The sequence below is a fragment of the Carcharhinus amblyrhynchos genome, chromosome 9 (genome assembly GCF_965287045.1).
Source record: "Carcharhinus amblyrhynchos chromosome 9, sCarAmb.v2.hapA, whole genome shotgun sequence".
NCBI classification, from domain to species: domain Eukaryota; kingdom Metazoa; phylum Chordata; class Chondrichthyes; order Carcharhiniformes; family Carcharhinidae; genus Carcharhinus; species Carcharhinus amblyrhynchos.
In genome coordinates, this window is record NC_137332.1 from 37,032,682 (window position 1) to 37,054,110 (window position 21,429).

Sequence of the window (21,429 nt, forward strand, 5' to 3'; positions counted from 1 at the left end):
TGCAGAAGGATCTAGATAGGCTGGGCGAATGGGCCAGGAAATGGCAAATGGAATTTAATGTTGGCAAGTGTGAGGTGGTCCACTTTGGTAGGAAGAATGGTAGGAAGGACTATTACTTACGTGGCGAAAAACTGCAGCAGGCGACGGTGCAGAGGGACCTCGGGGTCCTTGTGCATGAGTCGCAAAAACCCAGCTTGCAGGTGCAGCAGGTGGTCAGGAAGGCGAATGGGATGCTGGCCTTCATAGCGAGGGGGATTGAATATAAAAGTAGGGAGGTCTTGCTGCAGCTGTATAGGGCATTGGTGAGGCCGCAGCTGGAGTACTGTGTGCAGTTTTGGGCGCCGCACCTGCGCAAGGATATTTTGGCCCTGGAGGGAGTGCAGAGGAGGTTTACTAGGCTGTTACCGGAGTTGAGGGGATTGAGCTATGAGGAGAGGCTGAATAAACTAGGCTTGTACTCGTTAGAGTTTAGAAGAATGAGGGGAGATCTCATTGAGACGTATAAGATGATGAATGGGATGGATAGGATAGAGGTGGAGAGACTCTTCCCGCTCAAAAAAGACAGTAGGACTAGGGGGCACAGCCTCAAGATAAAGGGGAGGCGGTTTAGAACGGAGTTGAGGAGGAACTTCTTCACTCAAAGGGTGGTGAATCTCTGGAATTCTCTGCCCGTTGAAGTGGTGGAGGCTGCCTCGCTAAATATTTTTAAGAAGCGGGTTGATGGGTTCTTGATAAGAGAGGGGATTAAGGGTTATGGGGAGAGGGCGGGAAAGTGGAACTGAGCCACAACAGATCAGCCATGATCTTATTGAATGGCGGGGCAGGCTCGAAGGGCTAGATGGCCTACTCCTGCTCCTATTTATTTCTTATGTTCTAAATCAACTTGAAGAGGAGCCAAGTGACAATCAAGGTCAAGGCACCTAACCAGCACATCTTTCAGATTGCGGGAGGAAACTGGAGCACTCGGAGGAAACACAAGGAGAAAGTGCAAACTCCACACAGACAGTGACCCAAGCGAGGAATTGAACCCAGATTGGTTGGCACTGTGAGGCAGCAGTGCTAACCACTCTGCTGCCCATCTGTTATCATCTATGATTTGCTTAAAAAACTACCTAAAATTGTCACCAATGAGTGAAATTTTAATCTTGCTCCTTTTGATTATTTATCTTGTTTTAGATATCACAATTGTGGCTGGATTAGTGTGAAATGATTGTGTGTGTGTGTGTGCGCGCGTGTGTATGTGTGCAGCTATATTGCAACTATGGATGTATGGTTGCAAAATTTCCTGATGAGACAACAATAGGACAGTAGGTTGTGAGGAGGACATAAGACTGCAAAGGGGAAACAAAAAAATAAATGGGTTAAAAATTGGCAGTTCCAGAGTATAATGTGAACTTGGCCACTTTGGCAGATGGCACCAGTGAAATCCACATCCCTTGAATAAATGAACGCGTCAAAAGGCTGCCCAAGAGCTGTTTGTGGTTCAAATTGGTTATCTCAAACTGACTGCATTAATTGCCTTTCTTGCCCTATTTAAAGTCCTCATGTCTTTGAGTTGGTCATTGCTTCAAGGACCCACTTTAGAAACTTGGGAGCATGTACTCTCAACAGATAATCTAATGCGATACTAAGGGAATGTTATAATGTCAGAGGTGTCATCTTTTGGAGGAGACAGGTAATCCATTTCCCCATCGTAATTACTTTAAAAAGTATTTATGTTATAAAGCATTTGGGACATCCTACAGTTGTGAAAGAGCTATTTATGTCTGAGCCATTCTGTTAAAAGCTTCTGAATTGAGCTTAGTTGATGCACACTCACTTTTTCCAAACTTTCTTGTTTCAGAATACGTGGTGTGCATTTTTCTTTCATGTTGGTGTGTGTTGCTGGCAAGATCGATGTTTGTTTCACATCCTTAATTGCTGTTGAAGGTGGCAGAAAGCTGACTGCCTTGAACTGCTTCAGTTTATCTGATGTGGAACGTCCACAGTGCTGTAAGCAAGTTCTGGGATTTTGGTCCAGCAAGAGTGAGGAAATGGCAATATAGTTCCAAGTAAGGTTGGTGTATGGTTTGGTGGTGAACTTGCAGGCTTCCATGTATTTGTTGCCCTTGTCCTTCTAGCTGGTAGACCTTTTGTGTTTGAAAGTTGCTGTCAAAGGACTCTGGGTGACTTTCTGCAGATGGTACACACTTCTGCCATGTGTGCCTATGGCAAATGCGCTGTTGATCAAGCGACTGCTTTATCCTGGATGGTATCAGCCAGGTAATTGGAGAGTATTCCACTGCACCCCTGACTTGTGACTTCAGCTGTTTTTAAATCTGTTAGTCTTCTCAGTATTCCACTTTGTGATACTGGGTAAATTACTCCTATCATAAACTTGGGCTGAATGGCCTCCTGTGCTGTAACAATTTTTTTAAACAATTAGTTACCAAAGTTGAGGAACTGGGAGATGAAGTTCATGAACCTAGCAGGGTCCAGAATATTTTTTACCAGTTTAGTGGGGAATTATGTAGCTGGAAGCTCTTTAAATCTCCTTGTCTATCAGCAGTAACAAAGAGCTGGAGTCAAAGGAACAGATTGTTTGGAATATTGAACCTGGGATTTCAGAAGTGAAGGGACTGAAGTAGCATCACTGGCGATTCTACAGATTTATTAGAGGCGGATCTTAATCCAGTTTGCAGATACAGCTAATTGCTGGATGAGGAGGAGGAGAGGATTAAGGATAGATTTTAGGGGCTGTACAGCTAATTGGGAAGAAAAAGTGGCTACTTAATGTGATGCAACAGCAGTCCTACAAAACTAGATTTTGGCAAGATTAATATTGAACATAGTCTCTGACACATACAGGATATGTAGCTTGTTGAGTCGTGGAGACATGGACAGAAAACTGGAGGATGTCAGAGTTTCAAGGACTTTGATTTATTATTGTCACATGTATTAGTATACAGTGAAAAGTACTGTTTGTTGCGTGCTATACAGACAAAGCATACCATTCATAAAGGGAGAAATGACAGCGAGTGCAGAATGTAGTGTTACAATAATAGCTAGGTGTAGAGAAAGATCAACTTAATGTGAGGTAGGTCCATTTAAAAGTCTGAAAGCAGCAGGGAAGAAGCTGTTCTTAAGTCAGTTGGTACATGCTCTCAGATATTTGTATCTTTTTTGTGACAGAAGAAGGTGGAAGAGAATGTCTGGGGTCCTTAATTATGCTGGCTGCTTTGCTGAAGCAGCAGGAAAGAGAGTCAATGGATGGGAGGCTGGTTTGTATGGTGGATTGGGCTACATTCACAACCTTTTGTAGTTTCTTATGGACTTAGATTGATGTAATAAATTAATAGAGGAGAATATACCTTCAATAGTTGTCACAACTTCTTAAACATGCACGAGAGATGAAAAATAGATCATATGAAAGATTGAGCAAATTGGGGCTGTTTTCCCTTGAAAGACGGCGACTGAGAGGAGATCTAATAGATGTATGTAAGATTATGAAGGGTATAGATAAAGTGGTAAGTCTTTTCCTAGGTTGGAAACGCACATTACGAGGGGCCACGGGCTTAGGGTGAGGTATAATTCGGATGTTAGAGGGAGGTTTTTCCACACAGGGTAGTGGGGGTATGGAATGCTCTGCCAAGCAAGGTGGTGGAGGCAGGCACGCTGGAGTTGTTTAAGAGTTACTTACTTAGGCACATGAGCGGGATGGAGATAGAAGACTTTTAAATAAGGTTCAGGAGCCTTGGGCTGTCCCTGGGAATCAATTGATACCTATGGACCTTCTAACATATTTTCTGGCTCACTTGGGGATTCTCTTGAATGTGTGTATAAGGATGTGGATGATACTGATGTTTTTCTCTCTTAATCCACAGGTGCTTTGGTCCGCCTTGTTGTGAACAAGGGGCATACGCGCGATGGGTCGTACGAGGGCTGCTCTTGGTTGTTTTGAGAATAGCTAAGTACTTCACATCGTTAGTGTACACTTAAACTGGACCAGATGCTAGGCAACACGACAGCTCAGTGACTATCACTCTTTGCTGTGCAGATACATGGATTTGGGCCTGTGTCTGCGGGAGTTTGTGCATTCTCCCTGTGCTTGCATGGGTTTTCTCTGGGTGCTCTGGTTTCCTCCCACACCCCAAAGATGTGCTATTAGGCTAAGTGGTGTAACAAATTGTCCCTAAATTAGTCTTCCCTCACTGTGGAATGCCATAAGCATAGACGAAGGTCATGGGTGGACAGCGGACTCAATGTTAAAATGGCAGTGTGGGCTCGTTGGGCCGAAGGGCCTGTTTCCTGGGCTGTTTTTTTCTTTATAAACAGGCTTCCTCCTGCTAGCCCTGCACATTCTGTCTTTTCAGACAATCAAATTCCCCTCAAATAATTTGATTGAACCTACTTTTCACACACAGTGCATTCCAGATCCTAACTACTTGCTGTGGGAAGAAATTTTTCCCAACTATCTCCATTGCTTTTTTTTTCCTTGATCCTTCCACCACTGGGCATATATTTTCTTTATCTACTTTATTCAAAAATCATGATGGGTCTGGACAAAGTAACTGTAGTTATTCATTCTGAAGCTTTTCTGCATTCTCTAATAATATCTTCTTTCTGAGAGTATAGCATGCAGAGCTAAATGTAATACTCCAATTGAAGCCAAACTAGTTTAATATTTCCTCTGTGGTCTCACTATTATTAAAATCTAGGATGAACTGCACTCTCAACCCATCCTGATATCTTCAAAAGATTTGTGCAAATACACACGTGTTCCTGTACCCTCTTCAAAATTGTATCTTGTGTTCTACCTACCAAAATGAATCAATTCATACTTCTCTGCATTAAATCTTTTTGTCCAGCGATTTCAACAAGCTGTCCATGTCCTTTCAAAGTTCTTCTACCAACTCCTTGCACAACAGTGAACTGTATCATTTGCAAATTTTAAAGTTGTCCTGTACACCAATGTGTAGGTTATCAGTGAAAGGAATACCAAACCTTGGGGCTCTCTACTATAAACCTTCCTCCAGTATAAAAATGTCCAATAACCACCACTGTTTTCTGTCACAACCAATTTTGCATTTGTGTTGCTCCTCTCCCTTTTGTTCCATGCACTGTAACTTTGCCTATTGATTTGTTGTGGGGCACTGTGTCCATATTTGCTAGTTTGGTATATATGTCCTTAGTTATTATTTCTTCAAAAACCTCCAAGTTAGTTAAACCTGAATTCCCTTTAACAATCTGTGCTGGCTTTCTTTAATTAACCAGTGCAAATTATCATTCCAGAAGTTCCCGCAACAGACATCAACTGATTGGATTGTAGTTGCTGCTCAAGGGGGTGGTGCAATAAAGAAGGGGTGCTAATAAAGCTACAGATATGGGAAGTGGTTGAGGGTCATGGAGTTGAGAACAGATGAATGTGATGCATAAAAAGCAGGAGACGAGCTGGGGTAATATTAGGAAAACATCTCTTTACATAAACAATGCCAGAAGTGTGGACTTCTCAAAAAACAGTCAACTTTTATGTTGGTTGTGTTATTCCCATTGTCCTGTTTCTTTCACTGGATTTTTCTGTTTCCCTGGTTTTAGCAGCGTCTTCCCTCATCTCGATCATCAGTCCTCTGTAGTGGTAGTATTCCACACTCTGAACCCCAGGATTCTCAGTATAAACAGTTGGAATGTTCTACCTTTACTGTGACAAAGAGAAACAGTTGATTGAATTATGTTGCTTTATCATGCCACTGTAGTGCCTGGTAACCAACATCCCTAAGCCTTGCTCTGTATGAGCTGAGTGTGTTCAATGGGATAATGTAGAAGGAAATAATTCTTTTGATACCATGCTGTCCTTGTACAAAAATTGAATAATACAGGTGCTGGAAAGCTAAAGTATTATGACATATGGAACATTATGTAAATTAAAATTTTCTAAAAGCCTTGTACTGAGTCATTTCCTCTGGGGTTTACTTTTTCCTTTCTCCATGATGCGCACACAGGTTAGGTTAGTGGTAGAAAAGAGTTTAGTTATTAGTAGAAACTGGTTTGTTTCTTTCCCCCAAGGGTATTCAGAACTTTGCTATTGTTTGGTAAAACCAGTATGTTTTGTTTCATACTATCAGTGAGGGATCTGTCCTAAAGACACCAACAAAGCTGCCTACACAGAAGGGTCCCCACAACAATCTTCATCTGCCTCTTGCACATTCCTCTTCCTCTCCTCAACCACCCCAAATACTTGCTAACATTTCCCACCTCAGTGCATGTTCTCCTACTGCACCTCCCCTTGAGGTTCTCACATCCCTAACAGATGCCAGGAGGCAGCACATATCACTTCCCCAGGGGCCATACTTACCTTTGTGTCCCCTCCTTGATTCTCTCAACAGGGTTACATTTATGTAAACCTCAGGTGATATCTCAGCAGCAAGGTTCGAAAATATGGTGCTGAAGGAAAATACAGCAGGCAATCTGATAATTGAATTAAAATATATTCATATACATTAAAATTAGGTTCTCACCCTTTCTGGGCATGAACCTCATGACAGCAGCATGTGCTCTCTCCAGAATCACATTTTCAGTCTGTGACAATAGGGATGATTTCTGCAGAGAGAATGGTAACAAAGTTTTTCAGGATAGATGCAAGAATGTCAAAGTTTGAAGGCAGCAACAATTTACACAAAGTCTCTGCTTCTGGATCTGGTCTTCAGCACACACATATCCCTTTCTAGTGTATTTACTATGGGATTGTCTCAAAAAGAGAGTAGTTATTTGAAGAGTGTATGCAGCAGGTTCTGTTTATACATGCCATTTTTGACTATGACCAGGGAGCTCCTGGTTGTGTGGTGCAGTCAGCTCCAAGATGATGGAGAAGAGTTGATATGAGAAAGACAGTTTGATGATCAAAATTCAAGTGGACTTCTGAGCCCATAATACACGAGTCACAGTTTGCATTTGCTTGCATTATTTACCTGTTTAGTATTTGCTTTGACTCCTTAAAACAAACAATTTTTATAAGAAAATCATGAATGTCCACAATTTATCTACATAGCAACCTATGCCCTGTTCAAACAGACAATATTGTTGGTGATTTCTTCCCTCACCCCCACCCAGCTGCAGAAATGATAGGAACCTCAAATTTTGTGAATAGACTTTAGAAGGCACAAGTAAAAACTTAGCTGTTGATAATATTCTTCCCTCAAAATCACTATACCTGTTGCAAACAGTAAGACTTGAGAATACTGTTAACATAAAAAAGTCACAAATTTATGCAAGAATAATTTTTATTGCTGTTGTGTATTTAACGTGATAAATACTTAATATACTATTCAATAGGTTTTATTAGGAAACCATTTATTTGTAATCAGTTTCTAAAGTGCACATTTGACTACTGCCAATAGAAAAACAAGGAAATGGAACAGCATTTCATCTAAATGTACAATGATTCTGTATATTTGTCTCTTATGCAAGGTAAAACCACATTTCCATTCAAGTAGAAATATACAGTTGAAGGAAATAGGCTAGACTAAGAGAACACTTACTAACTGTGAAGCCAATGCTACAATTCTTTTTAAATAAAGGAAACATTCATTTCCCTTATATTAACTATTCTTGAATTGCAGATGTTTCTAAATGCAAGAAAACAAATATACAGAGTATTTGGCTTTTAAATAACCACATTTTACATTTACTTACAGGAATTTATTTGCCCAAGATTCTGCTTCATTCCAGCACCAAGGATACTTTTCTATACTTGGTTGACTGTCCATGATAGAAGCAGTTTCCTTCCTTGGAGGCTTTAAACATTAATCCCTGTTTGTATGAACAGTTATTACCTGAGGTGCTCATGCACCAGCAAATACAATTAATACAGCTGATACGAAATGCAGTATGGCTGAGGAAGTCATTAAAAGGTCATTTACTTTTAGACTATACATTACTTTTATTTCATGGCTAGAGATTACCACAATATTCCCATTATGTGGCATACAAGGCATAGGTTAAGTGCTTCAAAACGTCAGACATACATACATTATATACAAATCAAATAGATTAACTGCTGATTGTGTAAGGAAAGTAGTGATATTGAGGTCAGTGAGTATTGGTGTCACCAATGCATTTCTTGTACCGTCCTCATATGATGTAGTGTCACGATAACCACTGATGTGTCCTCATTTTACTTCACCTGCAAACCAGTCTCAAAATCCTCAAGAATGATATGCTGTCAATCCAGGCAATGTAAACTAGTAGCAGAAATTCAAATTTTCATGCTTCAGTGTCAGTCCAATAAAGATCAAGTCCAGACTTTATGGAAAGTTGAAAAGCAGATACCCTGACCTGCTTTACATTAACCGCAATGGTCCATGGTGCATAGTAGATTCAGCAATAATGGAGCACCAATTCAATTTTATCATACCAACAGTTTAAAGTGCAAATGTTTTTAATCATGGAGCAAAGCACACCCATCAGTGAGAAGAAAGAAGTTTTTCATGTTTCTAGGAGAAGCTCTCCAAGATGTAAAAGATTAGCTCCATCACAACTGACCCTTCACTCAACTGACAAGCTCCACCATGGATTACTGGAACCAAAGCACTGTCCAGGTCATTCATATACTGTGAAGGAAGGGGCTGTCCATTACTACCAGCTTGATATCCAACCTAAATAAGTAAATTGAGACCATTAAAGTAGGTCAGACATTTTGTAAATGAAAAACTATTCAATTCTACTTAATCATGAGCAGCAGTGATTAGAAAAACAGACAGTAAAGGCACTATGGAAATTTACCTGTACCATTATACTGTTTAAAGTTGACTGTTTTGAATAATTTCTAACAACTGCAATCAAAATAACTAAAAAAGTCTTTAAAACCATCTAGTCTTCATTTCATTTGACATTCAGGATCATTCTGATCACCTTTCTGCCTTATCTCATTTATATCCCTCTATTTCTTGTTGAATCAGACAAGTGTCATTCCTAGAAATGTTTCTCCAAGTAGCAACCAATTCCATAAGTTCAAAGTACTAAATTCAGCTTTTAGTTTTTTCTATTGTCACAATTCCAGTTTTGCCATACCATCACCTTCCCGTTTTCTAACTCCATGTCATAGGGAGTGGCTAAGACAGCGGAGTAAAAAGTCACTACCATAATTATGTAAAAAGTCACTACCATAATTGTGAAAAGATCTTGAGCATTAAACAGTTTGGACTATTTTTGCAAACTTATGGATTATACAATCTTAGGTTTTATAGTTTATGGATTTGCATTCTAATGATTTTGGGAGAGAAGATGACATGTTTTTAATTAAAGCTTGCTTTGTTTGGATATAACATTTTTAAGTACCTGGTCTGAATCAAGTGTGACACGAAGACCCAGTTTTGCCTTCCCATCTTCTTTCAGCAACTTAAGATGGGGGCAGAGTGCTAAGCAAAATGCCTTGGCCACATTCTCTGTAAGTTTGCTATGATCAGCTGGGTCACTTAGACCACTGGGTTGGTCCTCACTCTGCAGGAAGAACACCTTAAAACAGAAAACAGATTATTTGAGTTTAATGTCTTTATACAAAACAAGGATTGTATGACTGGAATTCATAAACTAACAATTTGCATTTATGCAGTGCCTTCAGCATAATAAAGCATTACAAGAAGCTTCAAAGAAGTGCTTTAACACCAAGATCCATAAGGAAATCTAATGGCAGGTGACCAAAGATTTAATGAAATGGTAGGTTTAAGTAGTATCTCAAGTGCCAAGGTAACTGAAGGTACAGCCATCACTGCAGCAATAAAAATCTGCTGTGTGCAAGAGGCCAGAACTGAAGACTCAGATCTTGGGAGGGCAGGAGCAGATTAGAGAGAAAGTGAGGGGGAAAGGCTGAAGAGGAATTTGAACACGGTTTCATTATAACAAAAAATTGGAAGATAGAAAAATTAAATACCCCCATCAACAACTCACCCAACTGTGGTGTCATTGCAAACATTACTTCACACCTAATTATTGAAATTCAAAAGGCATTCAATGACCTCTTACTTGGTAAAACTGCAAGTTTCAACTGACTGTACAATTCTATAAATGCGCTTCTCCATAGGCTGAGCCTTCCATTGTTGGAGTTCTGCCATCATCTACTGCCTTTAATGACACTTCAATAGAACTTAAGAAATAGAAGTAGGCACAGTGGCAGTAGTTAGCTGTCTCAGTTCCTGGATTCAATTCTAGCCTTGGGCGACTGCGTGGAGTTTGCACATTCTCCCCCATGTTTGCGTGGGTTTCCTCCAGGTACTCCAATTTCCTCCCACAGTCCAAAGATGTACAGATTAGACCATGCTCAATTGCCTAATTGTGTTGTGCAATATTTAGATTAAGGGGATTATCACAGAATCCCTACAGTGCAGGAGGTTGCCAAATGGCTCATTGAGTCTGCACTGACCACAATCCCAACCAGGCCCTATTCCCGCAATGCCAGATATCTAAGTTGACACTAGGGTCAATGTAGCATGGTCAATCAACCTAACCCACACATCTTTGGAGTGGAGGAGGAAACTGGAGCACCCAGACGAAACCCACACAGACACAGGGAGAATGTGCAAAGTCCACACAGTCAGTGACTTGAGGCCAGAATTGAACCAGGTCCCTGGCGCTGAGAGGCAACAAGGCTAACCGCTGTGCTGCCCTTGGCTGGGTAAATGCACAGGTTTACGGGAATAGAGCAAGGGGTGGGCCTGGGCAAGATGATCTATCAGAGTCAGCACAGACTCAATGGGCCAAATGGCTTTCTTCCCACGCTGGGGGGGGATTCAAGGAGAAGATCATACTTCTGGTCATGTACTTCAAGGCTGATTCTGGGTTTGAACTCCACTTTTGAATAATCGATTCCCTGAGCCAAGGAATATCTGCCTTAAATATATTCAATGATACCACAACCCTCTGAGATACAGAATTCAAAAGATTCACAACCCTTTGAAGAAACTTCTCCTCATGACAATGCTAAATGATTGTTCCCCTTATTCTGTGACTGACACTTAAAAGAAGATCGCTGTAGTAACAAAGTTTCAATGTTCAGGAAATGGATCAAAATCCTTCAAGTTGTTTTCATGAGCATCTCTCTAGTATCCCTCCAATATGCATTCAGGCAGGAACATAGAACATTACAGCGCAGAACAGGCCCTTCGGCCCACGATGTTGCACCGACCAGTTAAAAAACAATGACCCTCTAACCTAAACCAAACCCTTTCCATCCATAAACACCCCCAAACTAGGTGCATTAACAGCTGCAGCAGGCAGGGCATTCCAATCCCTCACCACCCTCTGGGTAAAGAACCTACCCCTGACATCCGTCCTATAACTACCACCCCTTAATTTAAAGCTATGCCCCCTCGTGCTAGCTTTCTCCATCCGAGGAAAAAGGCTATCACTGTCCACCCTATCTAAACCTCTAATCATCTTATATGTTTCAATAAGGTCCCCTCGCAGCCGCCTTCTTTCTAACGAAAATAACCTCAAATCCCTCAGTCTCTCCTCATAGGACCTCCCCTCCATACCAGGCAACATCCTGGTAAACCTCCTCTGCACCCTCTCCAAAGCCTCCACATCCTTCCTATAATGTGGGGACCAGAACTGCACACAATACTCCAAGTGCGGACGCACCAGAGTTTTGTACAGTTGCAACATGACGCTGCGGCTCCTAAATTCAATCCCCCTACCAATAAACGCCAAGACACCGTATGCCTTCCTAACAACCCTATCTACTTGATTCCCAACTTTCAGGGATCTATGTACACATACACCTAGATCCCTCTGTTCATCCACACTATTCAGAGTCCTACCGTTAGCCCTATACTCTACACATCCATTATTCCTACCAAAGTGAATTACCTCACACTTTTCCGCATTAAACTCCATCCTCCACCTCTCGGCCCAGCTCTGCAACTTGTCCAAGTCTCCCTGTAGACTAAGACACCCTTCCTCACTATCAACCACACCTCCGACTTTGGTGTCATCAGCAAATTTACTAATCCACCCAGCTATACCCTCATCCAGATCATTTATAAAAATTACAAACAGCAGTGGCCCCAAAACAGATCCTTGAGGCACACCACTCGTAACTGAAAATAAACCCGGGGCTCGTCCCCTGGGGAGGCGGTTGAATGGAACAACCCCAATTGAAGTGCTCAGCTGAAATTGGGGCTGGTGGCTAAGAGTCAACCTACCTTGGGCACATGATGAAACTCCTGCACATTCTTTTCAAAGTGAATAAAAATACAATGTGAAAACTCACCAGCATTGCCAATAGGCTAGTCACTGTTTTTCTCACCCAAAATATCACTTAGCCAAAAGCTGAAAAAATTCATCCTATATTAGAATACTCCTTTACCCCACCTATATCCTGAAAAATGTAGGCAAATCTCAAGAATAACAAAGGACACAAAATATATTTAACTATAATGTTCTCAGTATAAATAGACAGTCCTAATAAACCAACATGTCATTCGTGGTCAGGCACACACCACTCTGAAACCATGTGGCAGATGTCACCCTAGAAATAATAGAGCCCCTACAGTGCAGAGACAGGCCATTCAGCCCATCAAACCTGCACCGAGAGCAATCCCACCCAAACCCTATCCACGTAATCTTACATATTTACCCTGCTAATTCCCCTGACACTAAGGAGCAATTTACCATAGCCAATCTACCTAACCCAAACATCTGTGGGCTGTGGGAGCACACCAGGGCACTGGGAAGAAACCCACGCAGACACAGGAAGGCGGCACAAACTCCATACAGACAGTAATCCAAGGCTGGAATTGAATCCAGGTCCTTGGCGCTATGAGGCAACAGTGCTAACCACTGTACCACTGTGTCCACCCGAGAACCAAGTGGCTGATGCCACCCGTAGAATTCCTGCAGTGCAGGATGCCATTCAACCTATCAAGTATGCACTGACTTTCCAAAAATGCACCTTGCCTAAGCCCATATCCCTGGCCTATTCCCGTAACCCCATGCATCCACCATAACCAATCCACCTAACATACACATTTTTGTTTGATAACAGACAATTGAGCTTGGCCAATCCATCTAACCTGCACATCACTGGACTGTGGGAGCAAACAGGAGCACCCAGAGGAAACCCACGCGGACATGAGGAGGACTTGCACATTCCATACACCATAGTGGCCCAAGGCTGGAATTGAACCCAGATCCCTGGTACTTCAAGGTAGTCATACTAACCATTGTGCCACTGTGCAACCCAATCAAACCTCTGCTGATTTTCCTCAAATCCCCCAGATCATCACTCTATGAATTAAGTTGTCTTATTAGACTCTGGCTTCCACACAAGTGTTATCGAACTGAACTCTCAAAAAGTAATGCCTTACAATCTTCTTTGAAGCAATATTTTTCCTCTGCTGTTTTAAGGAAGGATCTACTCACAGGATTTCAAACTCGCATCGAGTATACCTTTGTCTTTAATTGCCATGTGCATTCAAGCTTGCACACAATCTCTCAGGTACTCAGCTATGCCAATAGAACATTGCTGCATCAAAGATTGTATTGAGATCAATCTGTTGTCTTACCTAGGCTGCCTGGTTCCCCACTTGACATTTGGTTACCAACATGTCTCAGTAGCTCAGAGCACTCTCTCTGGCATTTCCTTGAATTCCAACGAATTGTAAGTACATTGTTCAAATTTCAGATGCTTTGACTTCAACCTTCCTAGGACCTCTCTTTTCATTGCATGGTTTGTAGAATCATCCATTCAGTTTTTGGGACCTAATTTCTTCCCATTAGTCCATTTTTCTCCTTCTAACAGGGTCTATGAGAGCTCCTTCTTCAATTACCTTATGTTCATTTAAAAACCAAACTCAACGGGTCTAACTTAAAACTAGCCCCGGATGCTAAGCAACAGCTTAGCCCCTTCCATTTATCGCTTTTAATGTCACATGCACTAAAATCTCAAAACAGACACAGTCTGAAATTAAACCATAACCCCCATACATGCAAATACCTGTTAAACCTGAATCTAACTTCTGTTTAAGCCTATCTTAGACAGACACACTAAATTAAACTCACTTAAATATATCCCCATATACACCATTTTGCAGGTACTTCAGTTCTTTTCTTACTGTCCATTTCTAACTTTAATGCATCCATAACATTACTTGGACCAATTTTTTGCTCAACTGCAACATTATCCGCTAGTCAGTTTTTATTAACGGGAAGAACTACAAAATTGTGATACTCCACACGAACAGTTTTCAACCTTCATTTGCTCCAGATTGCTTTGAAGGTCAATAAACACAATGTTAATCTTGTGAAAAAGTTCCAACAGTTGCTTAGGTTTGTTTTTTAATTCCACATTCAATTAATTATTCTGAATAACCAGAAATTCCCTTTCTTATTCAATGGATTTTCCCCGACACTTGCATCAAGTTTCAATTGAAGATCGACTTTTGCTAATAGTTTGCTTAACCAACTTTATCTTTTAGTCAGATCAAGTTCTGCGCCAAGTGTTTCATATTCCATTTAATTCTCAATAGTTCTCACCAATTTTCCCTTTTCAACAGTAAATGTCTGTTTTATATATGGACAATGAATTTCTCCATTAAACAAATTTGCCTTCAATTGCTTGTTATTTGGAATAAATGTCTCAGTTTTGTCTACAATAGTTCTCAAATGTTTGTTAAGAACATCATGATCAATACAGTTATCACATTACTGTTCCCACAAGCACTACCCAAGATGAAATCTTCCTTCTAATGGTGATTTAGGGACAATTCCCAATTTAACAATTCCTTTCACAAAGTTGTGTGAAATTACTTAAATTAACTTCACACAAATAATCTGGTTTATCCCTTCCATTAATAGCTATTACCAATACTATTCTCTACATAAAATTACCTGGAATTCAAATTCTATCAGTCATCATCAAAAATTAATTGTATCTCTCAAAATTTGAGTTGCTTATTGATTTGGTTGAGTTAGGTAGGGAACACTTCTCCCTTTGAAACAAAACATCCAGAACCTTCAATAGATTGACTTCCTTCACAGATTCTCTGAACTTTTGTGAATTCCATACTCCTTTCTCAGAGATGTTTCATATGTACCAAACTACTGCTAAAGCACAAAGATCTATTTCCTTTTTGCATGCTACATTTCCTACTCCTGCATCTGCTCTTCTATTTAGTTTCCAATAATGTTTCCTAATATGTCATACTTTGTTACAATGGAAACACTTAGGCCTCTAAATGTCACTTCCATCCTCAGCACCTGCATTCTAAGAACATAAGAACATAAGAAATAGGAGCAGGAGTAGGCCATCTAGCCCTTCGAGCCTGCCCCGCCATGCAATAAGATCATGGCTGATCTGTCGCTGCTCAGTTCCACTTTCCCGCCCTCTCCCCATAACCCTTAATCCCCTCTCTTATCAAAAACCCATCAACCCGCGTCTTAAAAATATTTAGCGAGGCAGCCTCCACCACTTCAACGGGCAGAGAATTCCAGAGATTCACCATCCTTTGAGTGAAGAAGTTCCTCCTCAACTCCGTTCTAAACCGCCCCCCTTTTATCTTGAGGCTGTGCCCCCTAGTCCTACTGTCTTTTTTGAGCGGGAAGAGTCTCTCCACCTCTATCCTATCCATCCCATTCATTATCTTATACGTCTCAATGAGATCTCCCCTCATTCTTCTAAACTCTAACGAGTACAAGCCCAGTTTATTCAGCCTCTCCTCATAGCTCAACCCCCTCAACTCCGGTATCAGCCTAGTAAACCTCCTCTGCACTCCCTCCAAGGCCAAAATATCTTTGCGCAGGTGCGGCGCCCAAAACTGCACACAGTACTCCAGCTGCGGCCTCACCAATGCCCTATACAGCTGCAGCAAGACCTCCCTACTTTTATATTCAATCCCCCTCGCTATGAAGGCCAGCATCCCATTCGCCTTCCTGACCACCTGCTGCACCTGCAAGCTGGGTTTTTGCGACTCATGCACAAGGACCCCGAGGTCCCTCTGCACCGTCGCCTGCTGCAGTTTTTCGCCCCGTAAGTAATTCTGATCTGAGATGACATTTCTTGGTCAATCCCAACTGTTCCATCTCTTCCTTGACTGCTTGTTTTCCTTTTGCTTCCAATCTTCTAAGATTTATAAGGAAAGCAGAAAAAAGTCATCTGCTAGTTCTGTCTCTCCAGCAATTTTATTTTTTGTTCCTGCACAGGAGTTCTAATAACCAAAGGAAATGCATCTTTAAATTCTTAAAGAATCACCTCTCCAAGTATGTTCCCTCTACCTTCAATGCTAACAGTTGACATTATTTTGCTTTACTGTCTCAAATTAAATATAGGTTGCCTGTCCAAGCTGTTTTCATTTAATTAGAAATTTCTGACTCCACGCCTCAAGAACCAACTCACGTGCAATACAGATAACTTTATTTATTGCATCACACTCCACTGGTGCCTCTTCTGACAAAGATGCACACACCTCCCTAGCTCTATCTACCAGTCTACTTTGTAAAAGTAATATCCAGATGCCTTTCGTTCATGTAATCTGTTTAGCTACCTTTTCAAAATATAGAATACTTCAATATCCACAAAATTTGGAAGAGCTGTATGAATTTAAACATTTCCCTAATTTCCTGTCTAGAAATAAGTCCTTTCTCACCTTACTGAGATGTCTCTTTTTAACTACCAGCATTTTAAGATAGAAATATCTGAATATCTCCTTTTCTTTCTTCCCTAACTTTTCCATTTTCACCTAAACCTCTTCATTTTCATTTCTCTTTCTTCCACTATTTAAATTCACTTTTCAACCTCAGAAGTTCTATATTTCCTTTTCACTCTCGATTTCAAATTGTTTCATTTGTAATTGAATTTTGCAAATTCACTTACCTCACTTTTCGCAGAACTTGGTCTCATAGCCATTTTAAATTACTATTAAAAAAAACCATTTTAAATGTTTTTAAAATAGTTTTTACTTTCAATGGTATTGATATTTTTAAACTGTGTACGTAATCCTAAGTGCAATTTATCTGCCAAATCGGTTTGGTGACTCTTAGTTAGCTTCGGTAAACCAGTCAAATTTACACCACCTATCTTTAGAAAGTTTGTAGAAATTTCCAAAGCCATTTTCGATTCCAACTTGTACAATATATCTCACAGTAACTCAAATTCTTCTGTCTTGTACCACAATTCCTTGACTCACAGTTTTCAAAAAAGAGGTTCAAGAATCCCCCCCCTTATAACATCTTGAGGGGCATCTTGAGGGGAATTGCTTGATAGAGCAGACGCAGCACAGTTTTGTTAAGGGGAAGTCGTGTCTGACAAATTTATTGGAGTTCTATGAGGATGTGTCTAGGGCGGTGGATAGAGGAGAATGTCCTTTATTCCTGCTCTTTTTGATGCATACACCAAGAGCAAACTTAGCAATTTGCAAACCTTAGATCACATCACCATGGACCAATGATATACATTGGCAACTCTAGCACCGCTCTTCACAGTAACTGTTGAAGTAAAAGGACTCGAGGCTAACCTTGACACAAAAAGTAAACTAATGCAAAGAAATTTTAATGGCACAATACATTCAATTTACATAATAGAAGCTTGTAGTACAGAATCACAAGATTCTGTGAAAAAAAGCATGTTCCCTCACCAAGCCAGTAGATACGCTAATCTCCACAGTGGGAAAAGCTTCCCAATATCATTTCTAGGAAGCACAACTCTGAAATCATGCCTCCATTATGTATATTCAACCGTGTCTCCAAGCTCTTTAGAACAGGCAAAAGAAACAATCTTATGCATGATCAGGAGTACTTAACTAGGTTCATTCAAAGGGAAATTAAGATAGGGATTAGGCTACTAAATGCAATGGATGAGATAAACGCATAGGCAAGGATAATGGAATAACAGAAATATTGAATAATTACTTTGTCTCAATATTTCCCAGGGAGACTAACAAGTCGATATGACATTTGAAGGGGAAATCAAAAAGAAATCAGGTAATTTACAGTACAAAAGGAAGGAAATAATTGGTAAACCAGACAAACAGGTCTAATATTCCCAGTCCTGGTGGATTGCATTAATGCAGGGCAAATCCAGAGAACCAGTTAGCTTATTAATGGTAAGAAACATATTGGAATTTTTACTCTAGGCTTGTCTGGCCTGTGAGGCAGGTGGGGGGTGGTTTGGTGGTGGTGGTGGTTTGGGAAGGGCATGGCGGGTTTGCACCTACGGGGCAGCAAACTCATGCCTGTGGGGCAGCCTTACTCCTCGATTCAGGATTCACTCTCATCCCCTCACAGTGGGTGAGGGTGAGTGAGTGAGCACCCTGAGACAGTGAGCAGGATATGCACACAGCAAACCTTCTCATCTAGTCAAAATGTTATGACATTGTTTTACTTTTGCTCAGAAATTGTTTCCTCTCTTCCTTCCTCAACGTTTTTTAAAATTATATTTATTGTTGTGCTAAATGTTATCTTTCTGAAATTTGTTATGGAACCCTTGAGTGAGAAAAATATGCAAACTCTACAAAACAGAATAAATAGTACTCACTGACTGGAAGAAAGAGTGATGGTCAAAGGAATCAGTGCAAGGACCACCGCTCTTTATTATTTGTATCAATGATTTAAATTTGGGAATCAGATGTACAGTATTGTAACTAAACTGCTCAAGATGCCTAATTGCCGGTGCAATTAATACCGAGGAAGACTACTTTTATTTAAAATGTATATAATACTTTTATTTATCACTGAGATAAAGGTGCTGACCAGTAGAACCACAACAGTGGCACCACCTTCTAATGAAAAGATACACAAACAAACGATGCCTATCCCAAGATACAGCAAGAAGTCTCACAACACCAAGTTGAAGTCCAACAGGTTTATTTGGTAGCAAAGACAAATAAACCCGTTGGACTTTAACCTGGTGTTGTGAGACTTCTTACTGTGTTTACCCCAGTCCAACGCCAACATCTCCACATCATATCCCAAGATACCCATAGAATCAATATAGAACAATGCTGCTGACGAGAAACAAAGCATTTAAGTATATTTTTGATACCTCTGTCCACCTGATGACTTTGCCATTTGTTTTGAATTCTGACCCATGAAATATCTTTACACTTGCAATTTCATCCATGGACTTTCCATCGATTGGACTGACAACACTGCAATTTGAAAATCAAAAGTTGATAATTTAGTAAATTACAATCAGAAGCTCAACAACTTTATTACAAAACCACACTTTGGCATAAAAGGGTCTTTTTCTAGTTGGCAGGATGTGATGAAAGGCTTGAACTTTTTCACACATTTATATAAATTACTTGGATGAAAGGACTGAAGATATGGTTGCTAAATTTGCTGATGACACATAGGTAGGAAAGTAAATTGTGAAAACATAAATAGGCTACAAAGGGACATAGGTTAAAAGAATGGGCAAAAAATCTGGTAAATGGAGTATAATGTGGGTAAATATGAAATGGTCCACTTTGGCAGGACTGAGAGATTGCAGAGCTCTGGGAAGCAGAGGGTCTGAGTGTCCTAGTGCACAAAAGGCTAGTATAAAAGGTACAGCAAGCTATTAGGAAAACTAATAGAATGTTATAATTTGTGAGTGGAATTGATTACAAATGTAGAGAAGTTAGGCATCAGTGAGACCACATTTGGAGTATTGTGTACAGTTGGTCTCCTATAAGGAGGGTTGTAAAATGCATTAGCAATTCAGGGAAGGTTTACTAGACTACTATCAGGAATGGGCAGGTTATCTTACGGAGAAAGCTTGGAGAAGTTAGGTTTGTATCTGCTACTGTTTAGAAGTATAAGAAGTGACTTAATTGAAACTTTCAAGATCCTGAGAGGTGGATGTGAAGAGGGCGTTTCCTCTTGTCAGAGGTCTTTCTACCCTCAAGTAGAGATTAGATCAACAGCCAAATGTGATGCTCAAATACACTGGCATGCTAAACAGATGATTCTTTGCACTGCCAGTTTAAAACACAATGCCAATGGATAGCATTGTAAAGCGATCTCTGTCTATACTTCCACCTTTCAGAAATGTGCAGTGAATCCACACAAGGAGGAGGGTATAAGTTTACAACATTCACTCTAAGCCGAGTGGCATCCCTAAAGTTTCTACACAGACCATGCTCAAACCAACACTTTAAAATTGTCATATGTGGCCATGTACTCAAGTAAATTGCCAGCGCACTCAAAAGAACTTTTCTTCATCACTATTAACTTCCTATTGCAGTCACTCTGATATTCTGCCCAACTAGTCTACACAAATCCCTGATCATTCTCATAATGAGAAACTATTTTACTAGTATTATTTTACAAATTATAATTTTAAGTTATTCTAGTTTCTCCTTCCTGCTAGTGTTTTAAAGCTAGATATTTACCCTTTGTTGATATTTTTGTCATCTTCTGTCCACTGGATGTGGACATGCTCCTGTGGTTCTTCTGCATCAATTTTGCCACATGTTATGGTAAAATCTTTCATCTCTCGTAGTGCCTGTCGCAGAGAATCCATTGTTTCAGCTGAGATCTGAACCATCATACCATCTGAAAATACAGCATTCAAATAACATTTGTTTACAGCACGATAATCAGAAAGAAAAATCAAGACCTGTGGTGTGGTTGAAGTACTGTACCACTTTTGGAATGGATGGGTAAAAGGTGAACTTTCTGAACTGGATAGCATATTAATGCATGGAAGTGATCTTTTCCCCTCAGTTGCACATTACCTTCTACAATGCTAGACTTGGCCAGGTAGCCAGATGATGATTTCAGTGCGCCGCTGAACACAAAAAAGCTGGCTCCTGTTACTGCAGAACAGAATGACAGAAAAATGTGTCATTAACACTAACAGAGGATCATTTTAACATGTATTCACTGCTATCAAGAGTTATACAATGACAATATTATATTTTTACAGACTCTAATGAATACGATAAACACTTGGAATGTAGTTTCATATCAAGAAATGCATATCAATGCAAAATAAGTCAAATGTTGGAATGATATTGTTTTTTCAGGTAAAGACAAGACAAGCACTTACCCTTTCTGGGCTGGTTGTGGATACTGATGGCCTGTGTTTGGTAATTCCCATCATCATTCTGAACACACACCAAGTGTGAATCTGCCTTCTCATTGAAGCAAGCTCCGAATGCTAACACATGCTCATTTGATTTGTTCATTGCTTTCATCATCTTCATCAGTTTAACCCCATGACAAGGAGAAACAGTTCAAAATAACCAGTCTTTAAAGGATTAGAAATATCTGTACAAGTTCCATTACTATCTACACAAATTCCATTTTGCACCAGATAATCTAAACTGCAAAGTAGATGTGAACAGAGTTTAAGAACAACATCTAAAACTATGCTCAGTGCTAAACTTTAGGAAAATCTCAAAAACAGCTAGATCTGCATGTTTTAATATGCGTAGTTTCGTATAGTTTATAAAGGCTTGGTGTCATTAACATGGGAGT

At 40.2% G+C, this 21,429-nt stretch overlaps 2 protein-coding genes across 4 annotated transcripts in view; one reads left to right on the top strand and one right to left on the bottom strand.

Annotated features, from left to right (window-relative positions):
• Positions 1–5,985, top strand: part of cc2d1b (coiled-coil and C2 domain containing 1B) — a 76,836-nt gene extending 70,851 nt beyond the window's left edge. Inside the window, exon 26 of the transcript XR_013887853.1 lies at positions 3,864–5,985. The gene's annotated coding sequence lies outside the window, so the exon portion shown is untranslated. The remainder of the gene's footprint in view (positions 1–3,863) is intronic.
• Positions 5,986–7,118: 1,133 nt separating this feature from the next.
• The window catches only part of zfyve9a (zinc finger, FYVE domain containing 9a), a 117,353-nt gene continuing 103,042 nt past the window's right edge, over positions 7,119–21,429 (bottom strand). For all 3 annotated transcript variants that reach the window (XM_080195465.1, XM_080195466.1, XM_080195467.1), the window contains exons 14-19: positions 20,999–21,149; positions 20,685–20,765; positions 20,340–20,502; positions 19,007–19,112; positions 9,313–9,489; positions 7,119–8,630 (exon numbers count right to left, since the gene is read on the bottom strand). In XM_080195465.1, the coding sequence (XP_080051591.1) occupies positions 8,469–8,630; positions 9,313–9,489; positions 19,007–19,112; positions 20,340–20,502; positions 20,685–20,765; positions 20,999–21,149 (840 nt within the window). In that variant the 3' untranslated portion in view covers positions 7,119–8,468. The remainder of the gene's footprint in view (positions 8,631–9,312; positions 9,490–19,006; positions 19,113–20,339; positions 20,503–20,684; positions 20,766–20,998; positions 21,150–21,429) is intronic.